The 19,949-nt window shown below is 38.4% G+C and overlaps 1 protein-coding gene across 9 annotated transcripts in view; it reads left to right on the top strand.

Annotated features, from left to right (window-relative positions):
* LTBP1 (latent transforming growth factor beta binding protein 1) overlaps nt 1–19,949 on the top strand; it is a 737,180-nt gene that overhangs the window by 539,454 nt on the left and 177,777 nt on the right. For all 9 annotated transcript variants that reach the window (XM_064277221.1, XM_064277224.1, XM_064277220.1 and 6 more), the window contains 2 exons: nt 17,847–17,972; nt 19,217–19,342. In XM_064277221.1, the coding sequence (XP_064133291.1) occupies nt 17,847–17,972; nt 19,217–19,342 (252 nt within the window). The remainder of the gene's footprint in view (nt 1–17,846; nt 17,973–19,216; nt 19,343–19,949) is intronic.

Raw genomic sequence — 19,949 nt, 5'->3', positions numbered from 1 at the left:
TGGATTGGAAGAAAAGGCCATTCTTATTCATTTGATTTACTAAGACTAGGAGCACTCCTTGGAAACCCTGTGGGGCATTTCTACTCTGTCCTACAGGGTCGCTATGAGTCGGAATCGACTCGACGGCATTGGTTTTTAGGAGACTTAAAATTCTTTACTACTTCACTTAGAGTTGACTTGAGAAAAAATGATTCAAATATGTTGGTAAACTGCAGCACAGGAATATGTCGCATTTGAATTTTAAGCATTACTGATTTTTGAAGGCTTTTGTTCATACATGTAATAGTTTCACTGCAAAGCTGTGTCTGCAGAATGACATATACATATTTGATAATTGACAAATTGTATGTTGGGGGGCAGTGACTACTTGACCATATGTTTTACAAAAACCCCATATAGCCTTTTTTTTTTCTGAATTCTTGAACTGAGTATATTAATTCATCTTCTAAGTTTTCTTTTTGCAAATATGATCAATATGTCTTTTCTGTTTTAGGAAGATGGCAGCAAAGGGTATAAAGGAAGGTATATCATTACAAAGAAAACCAAGAAAGCTCAATACCAATAATTTTCAAAGAAGGCTTCTACCTGTGACATAGAATAAATGATTAGAGGCATGTTTCTCACACTATTCAACTAAAGAACTCCATAACAGAGAAGATAATTCTTACCTGAGAGTCTAAAAGTATAACATGAAGACTACCTCTTGTCTTCATTTTTCTGTGGCATGTAGATTTTTTTAAATAAACGCTTTCCTTATTATACAATAATACATGTTAATTACAGAAATTTTGAAAAATAGAGACAAATATAAAGAAGAAAATCTCTGTGATCCTAATACTTTGATATATTTCCTTCTACTTTTTTCTGTGTATATTTTAATGAAATTCTGTATTTCATTTTCAAAGGGGTCAAATCTGAGTTCTAAAAAAAAGATGAGCAAATAGTTCTTAAAATACCTGGGCCATCATAGTTACGAAGCTTTCTTTCAGTTTGCCATACTGTGGTGGCTTGCATGTTACAGTGATGCTGGAAGCTATGCAAACACTATTTCAGATATCAGCAATTTCACCACTGGTGGACAGTTTTCAGTGGTGCTTCTTGACTAAGACAGGCTAGGAGGAAGGACCTGATGATATACTTCTGAAAAAATGGCCAGTGAAAACCTTATGAATAGCAGCAGAACATTATGTGGTATAGTGTCAGATGAGCCCCTCAAATTGGAAGACACTCAAAATATAACTGGGAAGAGCTGCCTCCTCAAAGAAGAGTTGGTCTTAATGACATGGATGGAGTCAAGCTTTTGGAACCTTCATTTGCTGATGTGGCATGACTCAAAATGAGAACAAACAGCTACAAACATCCATTAATAATCGGAACATGAAATTAGGACGTATGAATCTAGGACAATTGGAAGTCATCAAAAATGAAATGGACCACAAAAATATCGATATCCTAGGCATTAGTTAGCTGAAATGGACTGGTATTGGCCATTTTAAATAGGACAAGCATATGGTCTATTATGGCAGGAGTGAAAAATTGAAGAGGAATGGCATCGCATTCATCATCAAAAAGAACGTTTCAAGATCTACCCTGAAGTACAAGAACTGTCAGTGATCAGAAAACCAGTTGATACAACTGTTATTCAAATTTATGCACCAACCACTAATGCCAAAGATGAGGAAATTGAAGATTTTTACCAACTTCTACAGTCTGAAATTCATCAAACATGCAATCAAGAGGCATTGATAATTACTGCTGATTGGAATGCAAAAGCTGGAAACAAAGAAGAAGGGTCAGAAGTTGGAAAATATGGCCTTGGTGATAGAAACAACGCTGGAGATCCCATAATAGAATTTTGGAAGACCAGTGACTTCTTCATTGTAAATACCTTTTTTTCAACAACATCAATGGCAACTATACACATCGACCTTGCCTGATGGAATAGACAGGAATCAAATGAACTACAACTGTGGAAAGACACAAGACGCTCAGTATTATCAGTCAGAATAAGGCCAAGGGCTGACTGTGGAATAGACCATCAATTGTTCCTGTGCAAATTCAAAATGAAGCTGAAAAAAATTAGAACAAGCCCACAGGAGCCAAAGAACAACCTTGAGAATACCCCACCTAAACTTACATATTGTCTCAAGAATAGATTTGACACATTGAACACTAATGACTGAAGATCAGACAAGTTGTGGAAAGACATTAAGAACATCATACATAAAGAAACCAAACAATCATTAAAAAGATAGGAAAGAAAGGAAAGACCAAAATGGATGGCAGAAAAGACTCTGAAACTTGCTTTTGAATATAGAATAGCTGAATGGAAGGAACGATGAAGTAAAAGAGCTGAACAGAAGATTTCAAAAGGTGACTCCACAAGACAAGGTAAAATATAATGAAATGTGCAAAGAACTGGAATTAGAAAACAAAGGGGAAGAACATGTTCAGGATTTCTCAAGCTGAAAGAACTGAAGAAAAAATTCAAGCTTCAAGTTGCAGTATTGAAGGATTCTATTGGGAAAATATTAAGCAACGCGCAAAGCATCAAAAAAAGATGGAAGGAATGAATACACAGAGTCGCTATACCAGAAAGAATTGGTTGATGTTCACCCGTATCAGGAGGTAGCATATGATCAAGAACTGAGGGTATTGAAGGACAGAGTCCAAACTGCACTGAAGGGAATGGCTAAAAACAAGGTTCCAGGAATTGATGGAATACAACTGAGATGTTTCAACAAATGGTTGCAGAGCTAAAGGTGCTCACTTGTCTATGTCAAGAAATTTGGAAAACAACTTTCTGGCTAACCAACTGGAAGAGATCCATATCTGTGCCCATACCAAAGAATGGTGATCTAACAGAACGCGGAAATTATTGAACCATACCATTAATATCACACAAAAGTAAAATTTTGCTGAAGGTCATTCAAAAGCAGCTGCAGCAGTACATTGACAAGGAACTTCCAGAAATTCAAGCTGGATTCAGAAGAGGACGTGGGACAAAGGATAGTGTTGCTTATGTCAGATGGATTCTGGGTGGAAGCGGAGAATAGCAGAAAGATGTTTACCTGTGTTTTACTGACTATGCAAAGTCAATGTGTGGATCATAACAAATTATGGATAACATTGATAGGAATGGGAATTCCCGAGCACTTAACTATGTTCATGAGGAACCTGTACATAGACCAAGAGGCACTTGTTCGAAACAACAAGTGCATACTGCGTGATTTAAAGTCAAGAAACCATACTTATTCAATCTCTATGCTAAGCAAATAATCTGAGAAACAGGACTATATGAAAAAGAATGGGGCATTAGGATTAGAGGAAGACTTGTTAATAACCTGCGATATGCAGATGATACAACCTTGCTTGTCGAAAGTGAAGAGGACTTGAAGCACTTACTGATGAAGATCAAAGATTACAGCCTTCAGTATGGATTACGCCTCAATATAAAGAAAAAAAAATTCTCACAACTGGACCAATAAACAAAATCATCATAAACAGAGAAAAGAAGTTGTCAAGGATTTCATTTTACTTGGATGCATAATCAACGCCCATGAAGGCAGAAGTCAAGAAATCAAATGATGTATTGCATTGGGCACATCTGCTGCAAAAGACCTCTTAAAGTGTTCAAAAGCAAAGATGTCACTTTGAGGACTCAGTTCACCTGACCCAGGCCATGGTATTTTCAGTTGCCTCATGTGCATGTGAAAGCTGGACAGTGAATCAGAAAGACCAAAGAAGAATTGATGACTTTGAATTATGGTGTTGGCAAAGAATATTGAATATAGAATGAACTGCCAGAAGAACAAACAACATACAGTCAGGGAGGCGGGGCCGAGATGGTAAAGTAGTCAGATGCTTCTGGCGAGCTCTCTTACAACAAAGACCCCCCAAAAACAAGTAAAATAATTATATTTTTGACAAGCTAGGAGCCCTGAACATCAAAGGCAAACATAGAAAATGGACTGAGTGGCGGGGGAGGGAGAGATGGTTCAGAAACGGAGAAGAGTTGCCGGACCTGAATCACCAGGAACCCTCAGGTACCATTACCAGGAGCTACTGGTTTTTCTTTTTTTTACTGCAGCAGGCTGGTGGTAGCATTCGGCCACAGTTTCCTCAGGGAGAAACAGGCAGCTGCATAGCCTACTCGTACCTCCGGAACCTGAAAAGAAAGGCACTCTTGGCAAAAGTTAAGTACTGGCGTATGTTTTACCGTGCCCCCAGTGCCCAAGCCAGCTTCAGTGGCTGTTGATTTCCCTGGGCCTGAGATAGGCCCTGAAATAAGTGCCGCTGAGTGCTCTGAGCCATTCTCCCGGCCTTGGAGAAGGAATAAATTCACAATTGGGGGAAAAGATAATTAGCCAGCTCCACGAACCGGGGGAGCTCAGTACAGAAGTGGCTCCTGTCTAGGCATAAATGGCGTGTAGTATTTGAATAACATTTCCGCCTGCATGGACCTCTGTGAGCCTATTACAGGAGAATAGACCCTTGTTAGCAGACTACAACTGTTCCAGCTGTGTGGTGGAGCAGTGGCTGTTCGACGTTTGACATTGCTTTGCCTGTTAAACAGGGTTCTCACCTACCCACATCAGGAACCTAAGGACTGGTAGCTCCATTAAGGTCACCCAGCCACCCACAACAGGGGTCCAAGGAAAACTAGTACCTCCCAGTCCTTACAGCCAAAAACATTGGGTGCCCATGGTCCATCTATAGAACCCACCCATCTGCACACTATAGGGAACAGGAACACACTTTCCTCAGAGACACTCAGGGGTCGGTTCTCAACCCCTTGCCTTGTTCAGAGCATGACCCACTGCTGTAGCCAGATACTGGTACCTACATCAATCACCCCTGCCCCTCTAAGACTGTAGAACAGAGCCTGTACTACATACTGGATGATCAGCTACCTGGACACCTGAGCTGAATTCATACAAGAAAAGTGAATGGACTTTTAGACTGATATACCTGATAACAGCTCTAGCCATCTGGGGACAGGATATCAGAGCTCTGAAGGTGAAAATAATCAAGCTAGATCACTCAGGCAACCTATTTGGGCATATCAAAAGAAAACAAAAGCAAGAAGCTAGGATACTGTAAGCAAACATAAAATAAACTAATTCCGTAACTTATAGATGGCTTGGAGACAACAGTCAATATCAAGTCATATAATTAAGCAGACCATGATCGCTTCAATAAGCTCTCAAAACAAAGAATCAAGGGATCTACTGGATGAAGTTCCCTTCCTGGAATTACCAGATACAGAATACAAAAGATTAATATACAGAACTCTTGAAGACATCAGGAACAAGATCAGGAAGGAGATCAGGCAATACGCAGAAGCACCCAAGGAACACACAGATAAAGCAGCTGAAGAAATTAAAAAGTTTATTCAAGAACATAATGAAAATTTTAATAAGCTGCAAGAATCCATAGACATAAATCAGAAATTCAGAAGATTAATAAAATTACAGAAGTAGACAACTCAATAGAAAGTCAGAGGAGCAGAATTGTGGAGCTGGAAGCCAGAATAAGTGAAGTTGAAGATAAAACACATGGCACCAATATATTTGAAGAAAAATGAGATAAAAGAATTAAAAAAAATGAAGAAACCCTAAGAATCACGTGGGACTCTTTCAAGAGAAATAACTTACGAACGATTGGAGTACCAGAACAGCGAGGGATAATGGAAAATACAGAGAGAATTGTTGAAGATTTGTTGGCAGGAGACTTCCTTGATATCATGAAAGATGAGAGGATATCTATCCAAGATGCTCATCAAACTCCACATAAGGAAGATGTTAAAAGAAAGTCACCAAGACGTTATAATCAAACTTGCCAAAAGCAAAGATAGAGAATGTTAAGAGTGGCTAGGGATAAATGAAAAGTCACCTACAAAGGAGATTCATTAAGAATAAGCTCAGACTACTTGCCATGCAGACAAGAAGGCAATGTGATGACCCATATAAAGCATTGAAGGAAAAAAATTGCCAGCCAAGAATCGTGTATCCAGCAAAACTGTCTCTCAAATATGAAGGCGAAATTAGGATATTTCAGATCAACGGAAGTTGAGGGAGTTTGTGAAAACCAAACCAAAACTACAAGGAATACTCGAGGGAGTTCTCAGATTAGGAAATCAATAATATCAGATATCAACACAAGACTAGAACACAGGACAGAGCAACCAGATGACAACCCACATAGGAAAATCACAGAAATAAATCAAGATAAAAAAATTGTCAAAACAGGGTAGCAGCAATGTGATTATGTAAAAGAAGACAACATTAAAACAATAAAGAGGGACTAGGAAATGTAGTCCTAGGTCTTTCATATGGAGAGGAAGACAAGATGATATAAAGAAATAAAAGACATGTATAAACTTAGAAACTTATTAAAATAGAGGTAAATACTAAGGTAACCATAAAGGAGACTAACAGTCTACTCATCAAAATAAAACGCAAGAAAAATAGAGACTCCACAGAAGCAAAATCAACTACAACGAATAAGAAGAAAAGACAATATATAAACTACTCAGCACAAAAATTTATGTGGGAAACAGAAACTATCAACACCATACAAAAAAGACATCAGAATAACAGCACTAAACTTATTATACCTAGCCATAATTGTGCTGAATGTAAATGCACTAAATTCACCAATAAAGAGACAGAGAGTGGCAGAATGGATGAAAAAGCAAGATCTGCCTATATATTGCCTATAAGAGACACACCTTAGACTTAGAACTAAAACTCAAAGGGTGAAAAAAATTATATCAAACAAACAACACCAAAAAAGAGCAGGAGTGGTAATATTAATTTCTGACAAAATAGACTTTAAAGTTAAATCCACCACAAAGGATAAGGAAGGACACTATATATAATGATTAAAGGGACAATATACCAAGAGGATATAACCATATTAAATATTTACGCAGCCAGTGACAGGGCTGCAAGGTACATGAAACAAACTCAAACAGCATTGAAAAGTGAGATAGACAGCTCCACAGTTATACTAGGAGATTCAACACACCACTTTTGGGGAAGGACAGGTCATCCACAAAGAAGCTCAATAAAGATACAGAAGATCTAAATGCCACAGTCAACCAGTTCGACCTTGTCGACACATATAGAACACTCCACCCAACAGCAGCCAAGTATACTTTCTTTTCTAGTGCACATGGAGTGTTCTCACTAATGAGATAGTAGACAAGAACTATTCTAGGTGAAGGGAAAGACAACACACAATACAGGAGAGATCAGCACAACTGGACTAAACCAAAAGCAAAGAAGTTTCCTGAATAAATTGAATTTCTAGGGCCAGTGTAGCAGGGGTGGGGGTTTGAGGACCATGGTTTCAGGGGACATCTATGTCAGTTGGCATAGTAAAATCTATTAAGAAAACATTCCGAATCCCACTTTGGAGAGTGACTTCTGGAGTCTTAAACGATAGTACATCCATGAGTCTCAACCCACTTGGAGCAAAAGAGAATGAAGAATACCAAAAATACAAGGTAATTTTGAGCCCAAGAGACAGAAAGGGCCACATAAACCAGAGACTACCTCAGCCTGAGACCAGAAGAACTAGGTGATACCCGGCTAAAGCCAATGGCTGCCCAGACAGGGAACACAAAAGAGAACACCCGAGGGAGCAGGAGAGCAGTGGGATGCAGACCTGAAGTTCTCATAAAAGTATCAGACTTAATGATCTGACTGAGACTAGAAGGACCCTGGAGGTCATGGTTCCCAGACCTTCTGTTAGCCCAAGACAGCACAATTCCCAAAGCCACTTCTTCAGACAGGGATTGGACTATGAGATAGAAAATGATACTGATGAGGAGTGAACTTCTTGGATCAAGTAGACACATTAGACTATGTAGGCAGCTCCTCTCTGGATGAGAGATGAGAGGGCAGAGGGGGTCAGAAGCTGGCCGAATGGACACGAAAATAGAGAGTGGAGGGAAGGAGTGTACTGTCTCATTAGGGGGTGAGGAACTAGGAGTTTATAGCAAGGTGTATATAGATATTTGTATGAGAGATTGACTTCATTTGTACACTAAAGGCACAATAAAATTAAAAAAAAAAAAAAGTGCAGCCAGAATGCTCCTAAGAATGGAAGATGGCAAGACTTCATCTCATGTTTTGGACATGTTATCTGGAGGGATCGGTTCCTGGAGAAGGATATCATGCTTGGTAGAGGGTCAGCGAAAAAGAGGAAGATCCTGAATGAGATGGATTGACACAGTGGCTTCAAAATTGGGCTCAAGCATAACAATCTTTGTGAGGATGCCGCAACACTGACCAGTATTTTGTTCTTTTACAGGGTGGTCACTGTTTTTTTATTTTTTATTTTTTTTGTGCTTTCCGTGAAAGTTTACAAATCAGGTTAGTCTCTCACACAAAAACTTAACACCTTGCTACATGTTCCCAATTGCTGTCCCCCTAATGAGACAACCAGCTCCCTCCCTCCACTCTCTCTTTTCATGTCCATTTCACCAGCTTCTAACCCCGTCTACCCTCTCATATCCCCTCCAGGGAGGAGATGCCAACATAGTGTCAAGCGTCTACCTGATCCAAGGACTTCACTCCTCACCAGCATACCTCTCCAACCCATTGTCCAGTCCAATCCCTGTGTGAAGAGTTGGCTTTGGGAATGGATCCTGTCCTGGGCCAACAGATGGTCTGGGGGCCCTGACCATCGGGGTCCTTCTAGTCTCAGTCAGACCATTAGGTCTGGTCTTTTTACCAGAATTTGGGGTCTGCATCCCACTGCTCTCCTGCTCCCTCAGGGGTTCTCTGTTGTGTTCCCCGTCAGGACAGTCATCGGTTGTAGCCAGGTTCCATGTAGTTCTTCACCTTGTGTCCTTGGTGTTCTTCATTCCCCTTTGATCCAGGTGGGTTGAGACCAATTGATGCGCCTTAGATGGCCACTTGCTAGAGATTAAGACCCCAGATGCCACTCTCCAAAGTGGGATGCAGAATGTTTTGTTAATAGATTTTATTATGCCAATTGACTTCGATGTCCTCTGAAACCGTGGTCCCCAAACCCCTCCCCCTGCTACACTGGCATTCGAAGCATTCAGTTTATACAGGAAACTGCTTTCGGTTTAGTCCAGTTGTGCTGACCTGTCCTGTATTGTGTGTTGTTGCCCTCCCCCGTCTCGTAACTATCAAAGAATATTTTCCTCTCTGTTTGAACTATTTCTTCAGTTCTAATAATAGTGGTCTTATACAATATTTGTCCTTTTACAACTGACTAATTTCACTCAATATAATGCCTTCCAGATTCCTCCATGTTATGAAATGTTTCACAGATTCATCACTGTTCTTTATCGATGTGTACTTTTCCATTGTGTGAAAATACCATAATTTATTTTTCCATTCATCCATTGAGGGGCACCTTGGTTGCTTCCATCTTTTTGGTATTGTAAACAGTGCTAGAATAAACATGGGTGTGCCTATATCTGTTCGTGTAAAGGCTCTTATTTCTCTAGGGTATACTCCAAGAAGTGGGATTGCTGGATCGTATGGTAGGTCTGTGTCTAGCTTTTTAAGGAAGTGCCATATCGATTTCCAAAGTGGTTGTACCATTTTACATTCCCACCAGCAGTGTATAAGTGTTCCAGTCTCTCCACAGCCTCTCTAACATTTATTATTTTGTGTTTTTTGGATTAATGCCAGCCTTGTTGGAGTGAGATGAAATCTCATTGTAGTCTTGATTTGCATTTCTCTAATGGCTAAGGATTGTGAGCATTTCCTCATGTAACTGTTAGCTACCTGAATGTCCTCTTTAGTGAAGTCTCTGTTCATATCTTTTGCCCATTTTTCACTTGGGTTATTTGTCCTTTTGTAGTTGAATTTTTGCAGTGTCATGTAGATTTTAGAGATCAGGGATTGATCAGAAATGTCATAGCTAAAAACTTTTCCCAGTCTGTAGGTAATCTTTTTACTCTTTCGGTGAAGTCTTTGGATGAGGATTGCTGTTTGATTTTTAGGAGCTTCCAGTTATCTAGTTTTTTTTCTGCATTGTTAGTAATGTTTTGTATGCTGTTTATGCCATGTATTAGGGCTCCTAATGTCCCTATTTTTTCTTCCATGATCTTTATACTTTTAGATTTTATAATTAGGTCTTCGATCCATTTTGAGTTAGTTTTTATGCGTGGTGTGAGGTATGGGTCTTGTTTCACTTTTTACAGATGGATATCCAATTATGACAGCACCATTTGTGAAAAAGACTGTCTTTCCCCATTTAACTGTTTTGGGGCCTTTGTCAAATATCAACCGCTTATATGTAGATGGATTTATGTCTGGCTTCTCAATTCTGTTCCATTGGTCAATGTATCTGTTGTTGTACCAGTACCAGCTTGTTTTGACTACTCTGGCAGTATAATAGGTTCTAAAACCAGGTAGAGTAAGGCCTCCCACTTTGTTCTTCTTTTTCGGTGATGCTTTGCTTATCTGGGCCCTCTTTCCCTTCCATATGAAGTTGGTGATTTCTCTCTCCATCTCATTAAAAAATGTCATTGGAATTTGGATTGGAATTGCATTCTATGTATAGATCACTTTTGGTACAGTAGATGTTTTTATAATGTTAAGTCTTCCTATCCATGAGCAAGGTATATTTTCCCACGTAGAAAAAAAAAAATTTTTTTTTTTTTTTAATGTAGGTATCTTTTGGTTTCTTGCAGAAGTATTTTGTAGTTTTCCTTGTATAAGTGTTTTACATCTCTGGTAAGATTTATTCCTAAGTATTTTATCTTCTTGGGCGCTACTGTAAATGACATTGATTTGGTGATTTCCACTTCAATCTTCTTTTTGTTGGTGTAGAGAAACCCAACTGATTTTTGTATGTTTATCTTGTATCATGATACTCTGCTGAACTCATCTACTAGTTTCATTAGTTTTCTTGAGGATTCCTTAGGATTTTCTGTGTATAAGATCATGTCATCTGCAAATAGAGATAGTTTTACTTCTTCCTTGCCAATCTGGATGCCCTTAATTTCTTTATTGTACCTAATTGCTCTGGCTAGGACTTCTAGCACGATGTTGAATAATAGTGGTGATAAAGGGCATCCTTGTCTGGTTCCCGATCTCAAGGGGAATGCTTTCAGGCACTCTCCATTTAGGATGATGTTGGCTATTGTCTTTGTATAAATGCCCTTGATTATGCTTAGGAATATTCCCTCTATTCCTATTTTGCTGAGAGTTTTTTTCATGAATGAGTGTTGAACTTTGTCAAATGCCTTTTCTGCATCACTTGGTAAAATCATGTGATTTTTGTCTTTTATTTATGTGGTGGATTACATTGATTGTTTTTCTAATGTTGAACCATCCCTGCATACCTGGTATGAATCCCACTTGGTCATGGTGAATTATTTTTTTGATATGTTTTTGAATTCTATTGGCTAGAATTTTGTTGAGGATTTTTGCTTCTATGTTCATGAGGGATATAGGTCTGTAATTTTCTTTTTTGGTGGGTGCTTACATGGTTTTGGTATCAGGGATATAGTGGCTTCATAGAATGAGTTTGGGAGTTTTCCTTCCTTTTCTATGCTCTGAAATACCTTTAGTAGTAGTGGTGTTAACTCTTCTCTGAAGGTTTGGTAGAACTCGGCAGTGAAGCTGTCCGGACCAGGGCTTTGTTTTGTTGAGAGTTTTTTGATTACCTTTTCAATGTCTTCTTTTGTTATGCGTCTATTTAGCTGTTCAACCTCTGTTTGTGTTAGTTTAGGTAGGTAGTGTGTTTCTAGGAATTCATCCATTTCTTCTACGTTTTCATATTAGAGTACAATTTTTCGTACTAATCTGATGATTTTTTTAAATTTCAGTTGGGTCTGTTGTAATATCGCCCATTTCATTTCTTATTCAGGTTACTTATTTCCTCTCCTTTTCTTTTTTTATCAGTTTGGCCAGTGGTTTATCAATTTTGTTTTTTTCAAAGAATCAGCTTTTGGTCTTGTCAATTCTTTCAACAGTTTTTCTGTTTTCTATTCCATTTAGTTCTGCTCTAATTTTTATTATTTGTTTTCTTCTAGTGTGTGAGGGTTTCTTGTGTTGTTCTCTTTCTATTTGCTCAAGTTATAGGGATAATTCTTTGATATTGGCCCTTCTTTTTGTATGTGTAGAATTATTGATATAAATTGATCTCTGAGCACTGTCTTTGCTGTGCCCCAAAGGTTCTGATAGAAAGCGTTTTCATTCTCTCTGGATTCTATCAATTTCCTTATTGCATCCTTAATGTCTTCTATAATCCAGTCTTTTTTTGGCCAGGGTATTATTCACTTTCCAAGTGTTTAATTTCTTTTCCCTGCTTTTCCTTTTCTAGATTTTCACTTTTATGGCCTTATGGTCAGAGAAGATGCTTTGTAATATTTCAGTGTTTTGGATTCTGCTAACGCTTGCTTTATGACCTAATATGTGGTCTATTCTAGAGAATGTTCCATGTGCACTAGAAAAGAAAGTATACTAGGTTGCTCTTGGGTGAGTGTTCTGTATATATCTATGAGGTCAAGTTGGTTGATTGTGGCATTTAAATCTTCCATGTCTTTATTGTACTTCCTTCTGGATGTCCTGTCCTTCACCAAAAGTGGTGTGTTGAAGTCTGCTACTATTGTGGAGCTGTCTGTCTCATGTTTCAGTGCTGATAGAGTTTGTTTTATGTATCTTGCAGCCCTGTCATTGGTTGCACAAATATTTAGTATGGTTATATCTTCTTGGTATATTGTCCCTTTAATCATTATATAGTGTCCTTCCTTATCCTTTCTGATGAATTTAACTTTAAAGTCTATTTTGTCAGAAATTAATATTGCCACTCCTGCTCTTTTTTGATTGTTGTTTGCTTGATATATTTTTTTCCATCTTTTAAGTTTTAGTTTGTGGTGTGTCTCTAAGTCTAAGGTGTGTCTCTTGTAGGCAGCGTATAGATGGATCGTGGTTTTTAATCCATTCTGCCACTCTCTGTCTCTTTATTGGTGCATTTAGTCCATTTACATTCAGTGAAATTATGAATAGGTATGAATTTAGTGCTATCATTTTGATGTTTTTTTGTGTGTGTTGTTGACAGTTTCTTCTTCCCACTTAATTTTATGTCCTGAGTAGATTATCTTTATGTATTGTCCTTTCCTCATATTCGTTGTTGTTGATTTTGTTTCTGCTGAGTCTCAATTTTTTTTTTTTATTTTCATGTGTAGGATAGTTTGTATCCTTTATGGTTACCTTATTATTTACCCCTGTTTTTCTAAATTTAAACCTAACTTTTATTTCTTTGTATTGCCTTATCTTCCTTTCCATATGTAAGATCTGTGACTACATTCTTAGTCCCTCTTTATTGTTTTAATGTTGTCTTCTATTACATAATAACAGCACTGTTACCCTGTTTTGAACTTTTTTTAATCTTGATTTATTTTATTTTATTTTCCTGTCTGGGTTGACATCTGATTGCTCTGCCCAGTGTTCTAGTCTTGGGTTGGTACTTGATATTATTGATTTTCTACCCATAGAACTTCATTTTAGTATTTCTTGTAGTTTTGATTTGGTTTTTACAAATTCTCCAATCTTCTGTTTATCTGGAAATGTCCTAATTTCACCTTCACATTTGAGAGACAATTTTGTTAGACATATGATTCTGCGCTCGCAGTTTTTTCCTTCGATTTTTTACGTAAGTCATCCCATTGCCTTCTTGCCTGCATGGTTTCTGCCGAGTAGTCCGAGTTTATTCTTTTTGGCTCTCCTTTGTAGGTGACTTTTCGTTTATCCCTAGCTGCTCTTAAAATTCTCTCTTTAACTTTGTTTTTCGCAAGTTTGACTATAATGTGTCTTGGTGACTTTCTTTTATCATCTTCCTTATGTGGAGTTTGATGAGCATCTTGGATAGATATCTTCTCATCTTTCACAATATCAGGATTGTTTTCTGCCCAGAAATCTTCAGCAATTCTCTCTGTATTTTCTGTTATCCCTCTGTTCTGGTACTTCAACCAGTTGTAGGTTTTTTCTCTTGAGAGAGTCCCACATGATTCTTAAGGTTTCTTCATTTTTTTTTTTTTTTAATCTTTTATCTGATTTTTCTTCAAATGTGTTAGTGCCAAGTGCATCATCTTCAAGTTCAGAAATTCTGCCTTTCACTTGCTCAAATCTGCTCCTCTGACTTTCTATTCAGTTGTCTACTTCTGTAATTTTATTGTTAATCTTTTGAATTTCTGGTTGCTGTCTATCTGTGGATTTTTTCAGCTTATTAAATTTTTCATTATGTTCCTTAGTAAACTTTCTAATTTCTTCCATTGCTTTGTCTGTGTGTTCCTTGGCTTGTTCTGTGTATTTCCTCATTTCCTTCCAGATGTCTTGAAGGTTTCTGTATATTAATCTTTTGTATTCTGCCTTTTGTAATTCCAGCAGGGCACTTTCGTCTAAAGATCCCTGGATTCTTTGTTTCGAGAGCTTATTGAAGTGATTATGGTCTGTTTCTTTATGTGACTTGATATTGACTGTCGTCTCCGAGCCATCTATAAGTTACTGTATTAGTTTATTTTATGTTTGCTTCCTGTGTCATAGCTTCTTGCTTAGTTTTGTTTTGATATGCCCAAATGGGTTGCTTGAGTGAGCTAGCTTGATTATTTTCAATTTTGAAGCTCTGACATCCTGTCCCCAGATGGCTAGAGCTGTTATCAGGTATATCAGTCTAGGAGTCCATTCACTTTTCTTGTATGAATTCAGCTCAGGTGCCCAGGTAGCTGATCATCAAGTGTGTGGAACAGGCTTTGTCCTACAGTGTTAGAGGGGAAGGGGTGATTGGTATAGGTACCGGTATCTGGTTGCAGCAGGGGGTCACACTCTGAACAAGGCAGGGGGCTGAGAATCATCCCCCATGTGTCTCTGAGGAAAGCGTGTCCCTTTTCCCTAGAGCATACAGGTGGGTGGGTTCTGCAGATGGACCATGGGCACTCAGTGTTTTTGGTTGTAAGGACTGGGAGGCACCAGTTATTCTGGGACCTCTGTCGCAGGTGGCTGGGTGACCTGAGTGGAGCTACCAGTCCTTAGGCCTCAGATGTGGGTAGGTGAGGACCCTGTTGAATAGGCAACGCAGCGTCGAACATCAAATGCCCACCTCTCCGCCGCACAGCTGAAATGGTTGGAGTCTGCCCACAAGGGCCTATTTTCCCGAAATAGGCCCACACAGGTCCATGCAGAGGGGAAAGATACTCAAAGTCCACAGACTACTTATGCCTGGACAGGAGCCGCTTCTGTCCTGAGCTCCCCCAGTTAGTCAAGCTGGCAATAACTGTAAATTTATTCCTTCTCCAAGGCCGGGAGGATGGCTCTAGGCACTCAACAGGGCCTATCTCAGGCCCAGGGAATTCAGCTGCTGAAGCCAGCTTGGGGGTGGAAGGGGGCAGTGAAATATACACAAGCATTTAGCTTTTGCCGAGAGCACTGTTCCCTGGTTCTGAAGGTGTGAGTAGGCTGTGTGGGTGGCTGCTTCTCCTTGAGGAAACCGCAGCCAATCGCTAGTACCAGCCCACCGCCACTGCTCCCAGAATTGTGCCTGAGGGGTCCCCGCAATTCAAGTCTGGTAACTTCTGTCTGCTTCTGAACCATCTCTTCCTCCCCCTGCCCCTCAGTTTTTTTTTTTTCTAAGCTCGGCTTTGATGTTCAGGGCTCCTATCTTTTCATAAATATACTCCTTCCCCTTGTTTTTTTGGGCCTTTGTTGTAAAGAGAGCTCGCCGGAACCGCCTTATCTATTCTGCCATCTTGGCTCCACCTCCGTTGGTTAGTGTTAGTCTGAACTGATTTGATGGCACTTAAGAACAACATGCATTTTTCTGTCCTATTAATGGTCATATAATATTTCATGTTAGGTAGGTATCAAAATTCATTGTCTTTTGTTATAGCCTGTCACTTCAGTAAACAATCATATTAATCATTTATTATTCCTTTTGATTTTTTAAAATTTTTTCCATAATTTGGTAATATACCAAAAACCAAACCCATTGCCTTTAAGTCAATTACAACTCATAGTGACCCTACAGGACAAATTTGAACTGCCCCATAGGGCTTCAAGGAGCACCTGGAGGATTCTAACTGCTGACCTTTTGGTTAGCAGCCATAGCTCTTAACCGCTGTAACATCGTGGTTTACAATTGGTAATATAGTGACTGTAAACAAATTTATTTTTATGATACTGAATTAGCATAAGTAGGCTCATAAAACATATAAGTATTTTGTAAATGTAAGACTTGCTCATACATTTTTCATACATCCAGGTGATTCTGCAGAGAATACTGCAGCTCTGCACATCCTTCCTTTTGAAGCCAGTGAGTTTTCTAATGACTCCATTGAGCCATCTTAAAATTGCAGCATGGTATCTGACACTGTATCAAAGAATGAAGAATGTTGTTTTGGAGAGCAACTTCAACCCTGATTTAGGTCATTTCCATGGTGAATCATCATTAAAGCACTGTTTTTCACATCCTTTTTCTATAGAATGCATAGTTGGGTTATTATGGACAATATCACACCTCTTTTTCTTCTCATTCAAACCACAGACCCTCTAACAAGGCTTCGCTCTCTGCCGTCATGCTCACAGTCACAGCCTAGTACTAGTGTTTTCTTGGGCTCATCCATACCAGCATCTCATTTAAGCTTTTTTTATTATTATTATTATTATTATGAAGACAATTAGCTCAAGGTAGTATGGTTATAAATGTAAGTTTGTTTATTATATATTCTTAAATGACTTCAATATGAACAACAACAATTAGTATCTAACTTTGTGCATGTATATGTGACAAGCATTGGGCTAAATGCATTATTTAGGTTATCTCCTTTGAAGCTCACACACTGAAGTTGGTACTCTGATTATTTCCCCTTTACACTGACAGAAAAGTGAGGCTCAGAATAGTTAAGTAACTTGCCCTGCTTTACGGAGCTAGTAAATGGCAGCAGATTTGTCTCCAAGCCTGAGTTTTTATCAGCTCTTCTGCCTCCACTATGGCAGTATATCTCCTCATAAGTGGACATTAAAAATAGAGTACATTAGGGAAGTAATTCATCCCGGAATGCCACTGGTGTCTCCTCATGAATACTATGGTCCTTGAGTCTCTTGATCAGTGAAGCTCATTTGATGGGTTCCACCCATCATGAACTTGTATGGCCCTACCTCCACTGCAGTGTGTCTGTGAGTGGTGTGAGGATTCAGACAGGCTTAATCTGAGCAGACTTTACAGAAGAAGCATGTCTCCAGCAGGGATTTTTAGGAGTCAGGGAGGAATTCAGCACAGAAAATTTGAAAGAAGATTCTACCATACCGGTATAAATAAAATGTGTTCACATTGGTACTGGCAAATTAAGAGTAAGGTATTCCTAGACATTTTGCTTTGACTAGAAGTGAGAAGCCTTTCTTGGGGATTAAGTGAGAAATGTTGGGGGAGTTTAGACATACATATTGAAACTTGAATTTGGTGTGCTATCGAGCAGAAACTTACTGTTTATTTCTTATCAGGAGAAATCACACAGGGATTTAAACTCCATCACCAAAGATGGATTGGAGTGGGTAGAAATCCACTGAAAAACAGTCCTGGGAGTTGTTTGATTAAGAATTGATCTTATGGTGCCCAACATGGCTTCTTTCTACCTTTCCAGTTCATCTTAAAAGTTGTTTCATTAGGAAGTACTGATGACCTTGGGTAGGACAACTGATCGACAAAATTTATCCCTGACTTCAGAGGTCACCTTTGGTCTTCTAATTGTATACCTGGCAATAATTTGCTCACTACTCAGGAAGTACAAAGTAATGGTAGCAATGAAATCTTTATTTTTGCTTTTTTTCACATTATTTTATTTTTTTTTAAAGAAATCAACGAATGTACTGTGAACCCTGATATCTGTGGAGCAGGTCACTGCATTAACCTGCCAGTGAGGTACACCTGTATATGTTACGAAGGCTACAGGTTCATTGAGCAACAGAGGAAATGTGTGGGTAAGAGACACTTTTTGTAACCAAACTTATTAAATATAAAATATTTGTACCTTTAGAACATTTCTTTCTTTCTTATACAAACCAATTCAACCATCTTGGGAAAAATGATACTATATTAAATTTTTTTTTTTTAATCTTTATACCTGAGCTAATGGAGCTCAAAAAAGTTTTGCTAAACTCCTGGAATGCTGCTCTTGGTTCAATCCTACCTACCTTGCTAAATGTAATACAATTACACTAAGGTGAAATAGTTTCTAAAAGTTTTTCAGGTAAACTAAGTAAAATAATTAAGAGCTCTAGAAATAGCTACCTAAAAAAAAAAAAAAAAATTTTTTTATATACACTCATTTAGCAATAACAAATTATTATTAATATATGTTGCAATAAAGTGTTATATACACGTGAGTACATAGAATCTGACTTCAAATGGAGACTTCTAAACTGAAAATCAGTATATGCTTACATGAAGCTATTGACGAATTTATGTGTAAGAGATCTCATATATATTTCCTTAAGAAAAAAAATGAAGCACTGTAAGACATGTAATAGCGTCAAGTACTTTATTTTGAATGTATTAATTCAAAATTATTCTTTTCCTAGAAAATGAAAATTCAGCTATAAGATTTATAAAGGAGAATATAAAGCAACAAAGGCATATATTCAATTCACACTACTTCAGTATGTTAAATGCCAGTACACCAGATGTGTGGATTTGGCTGTTTGATTTTGTGTCTTTTGGGATGGAGGACACCCACCTGCTCCATAACATGGCTGTTTTCCCTTATTTTACACATATCATAGGTACCCACATTTAGGACCCTAAAATATAAAGTTAAAACGGGCAATAGAGATGATCTCCTCTGGCTCCTTCCGTGGGCACAGTGGAGGAATTTCTTTCACAGCACTTCTGTCCCTCCTCAGAGCTGAGAATTGGATGGCACATTCCAGAGCTTAGATGACTGTAGTTGTCAAGGGGTCCTAAGATTCCCTGAAATGTGTCTCTCTAAAGCACTGATGTCTTGATTTTAGTTGTAGCTTTTGGAGGAATGCATAGTAAGTTTACTCCTCCTTCCAGTAACAGTCCTTTAAGTGTTTGAGGAGAACTGTCATGTCTCTTTTTACTAATTTCCCTCAGTTATAAAGGTTTGTGGTGCACAGGAAATAGGATATATTTTACAGAATAGGGAGACTGAGAATTTTGTGCTACAATATATTAATTCTTTTATACGTATTTTTATTAACAGATATCGATGAGTGTACTCAGGTCCAGCACCTCTGCTCCCAGGGACGCTGTGAAAACACTGAGGGAAGTTTCTTGTGTATTTGCCCAGCAGGATTTATGGCCAATGAGCAGGGCACTAACTGCATAGGTAACAGCAATGCTTTTCCTGATTTATAAACTTGCTAGATCTGGGTTCTTGGATTCCCCCAATGCCCCATTAGTCCAGTGATTATTCAGACAACCCAGAAATTTTTCTTATGCACCTCTTTTGGCATAAAATACCTAGGTGGTGCAAATTGTTAAGCACTCAGCTACTAACCAAAAAGTTGGTGGTTTTAGTCTACTCAGCTGCCTCAGAAGAAAGGCCTGATGATTTACTTCCCAAAATATCGACCATTGAAAACCCTATGGAGCACAGTATTCTGACACACATGGGGTCATCATGAGTCGGAATCAACTTAATGGCAACTAGTTTTTTGTTTGTTTGTTTGTCTTTTGACATAGCTGGTGTTTGCCATATTAAGCACTATCTTATAGCATAAAAAATATATCTTATAGCATAGACACTGGGAAATACATCAATTTTTTTTCCTATAACACTTATGAATAAGTAGTGTTAAATGGGTGCAAAGGTAAGACGCATTAAATGTTACTTTTGAAGCCTGCATGAATCAAAACCACTGCATTTTGAAGCATGTTACACAAATTGAAGAGATGATAGTAGAAATCCATTACTTCGTTTTTAAATTTAAGCT

This window comes from Loxodonta africana, chromosome 26 (assembly GCF_030014295.1).
Source record: "Loxodonta africana isolate mLoxAfr1 chromosome 26, mLoxAfr1.hap2, whole genome shotgun sequence".
NCBI classification, from domain to species: domain Eukaryota; kingdom Metazoa; phylum Chordata; class Mammalia; order Proboscidea; family Elephantidae; genus Loxodonta; species Loxodonta africana.
This window is presented reverse-complemented; position numbering and strand designations above follow the sequence as displayed.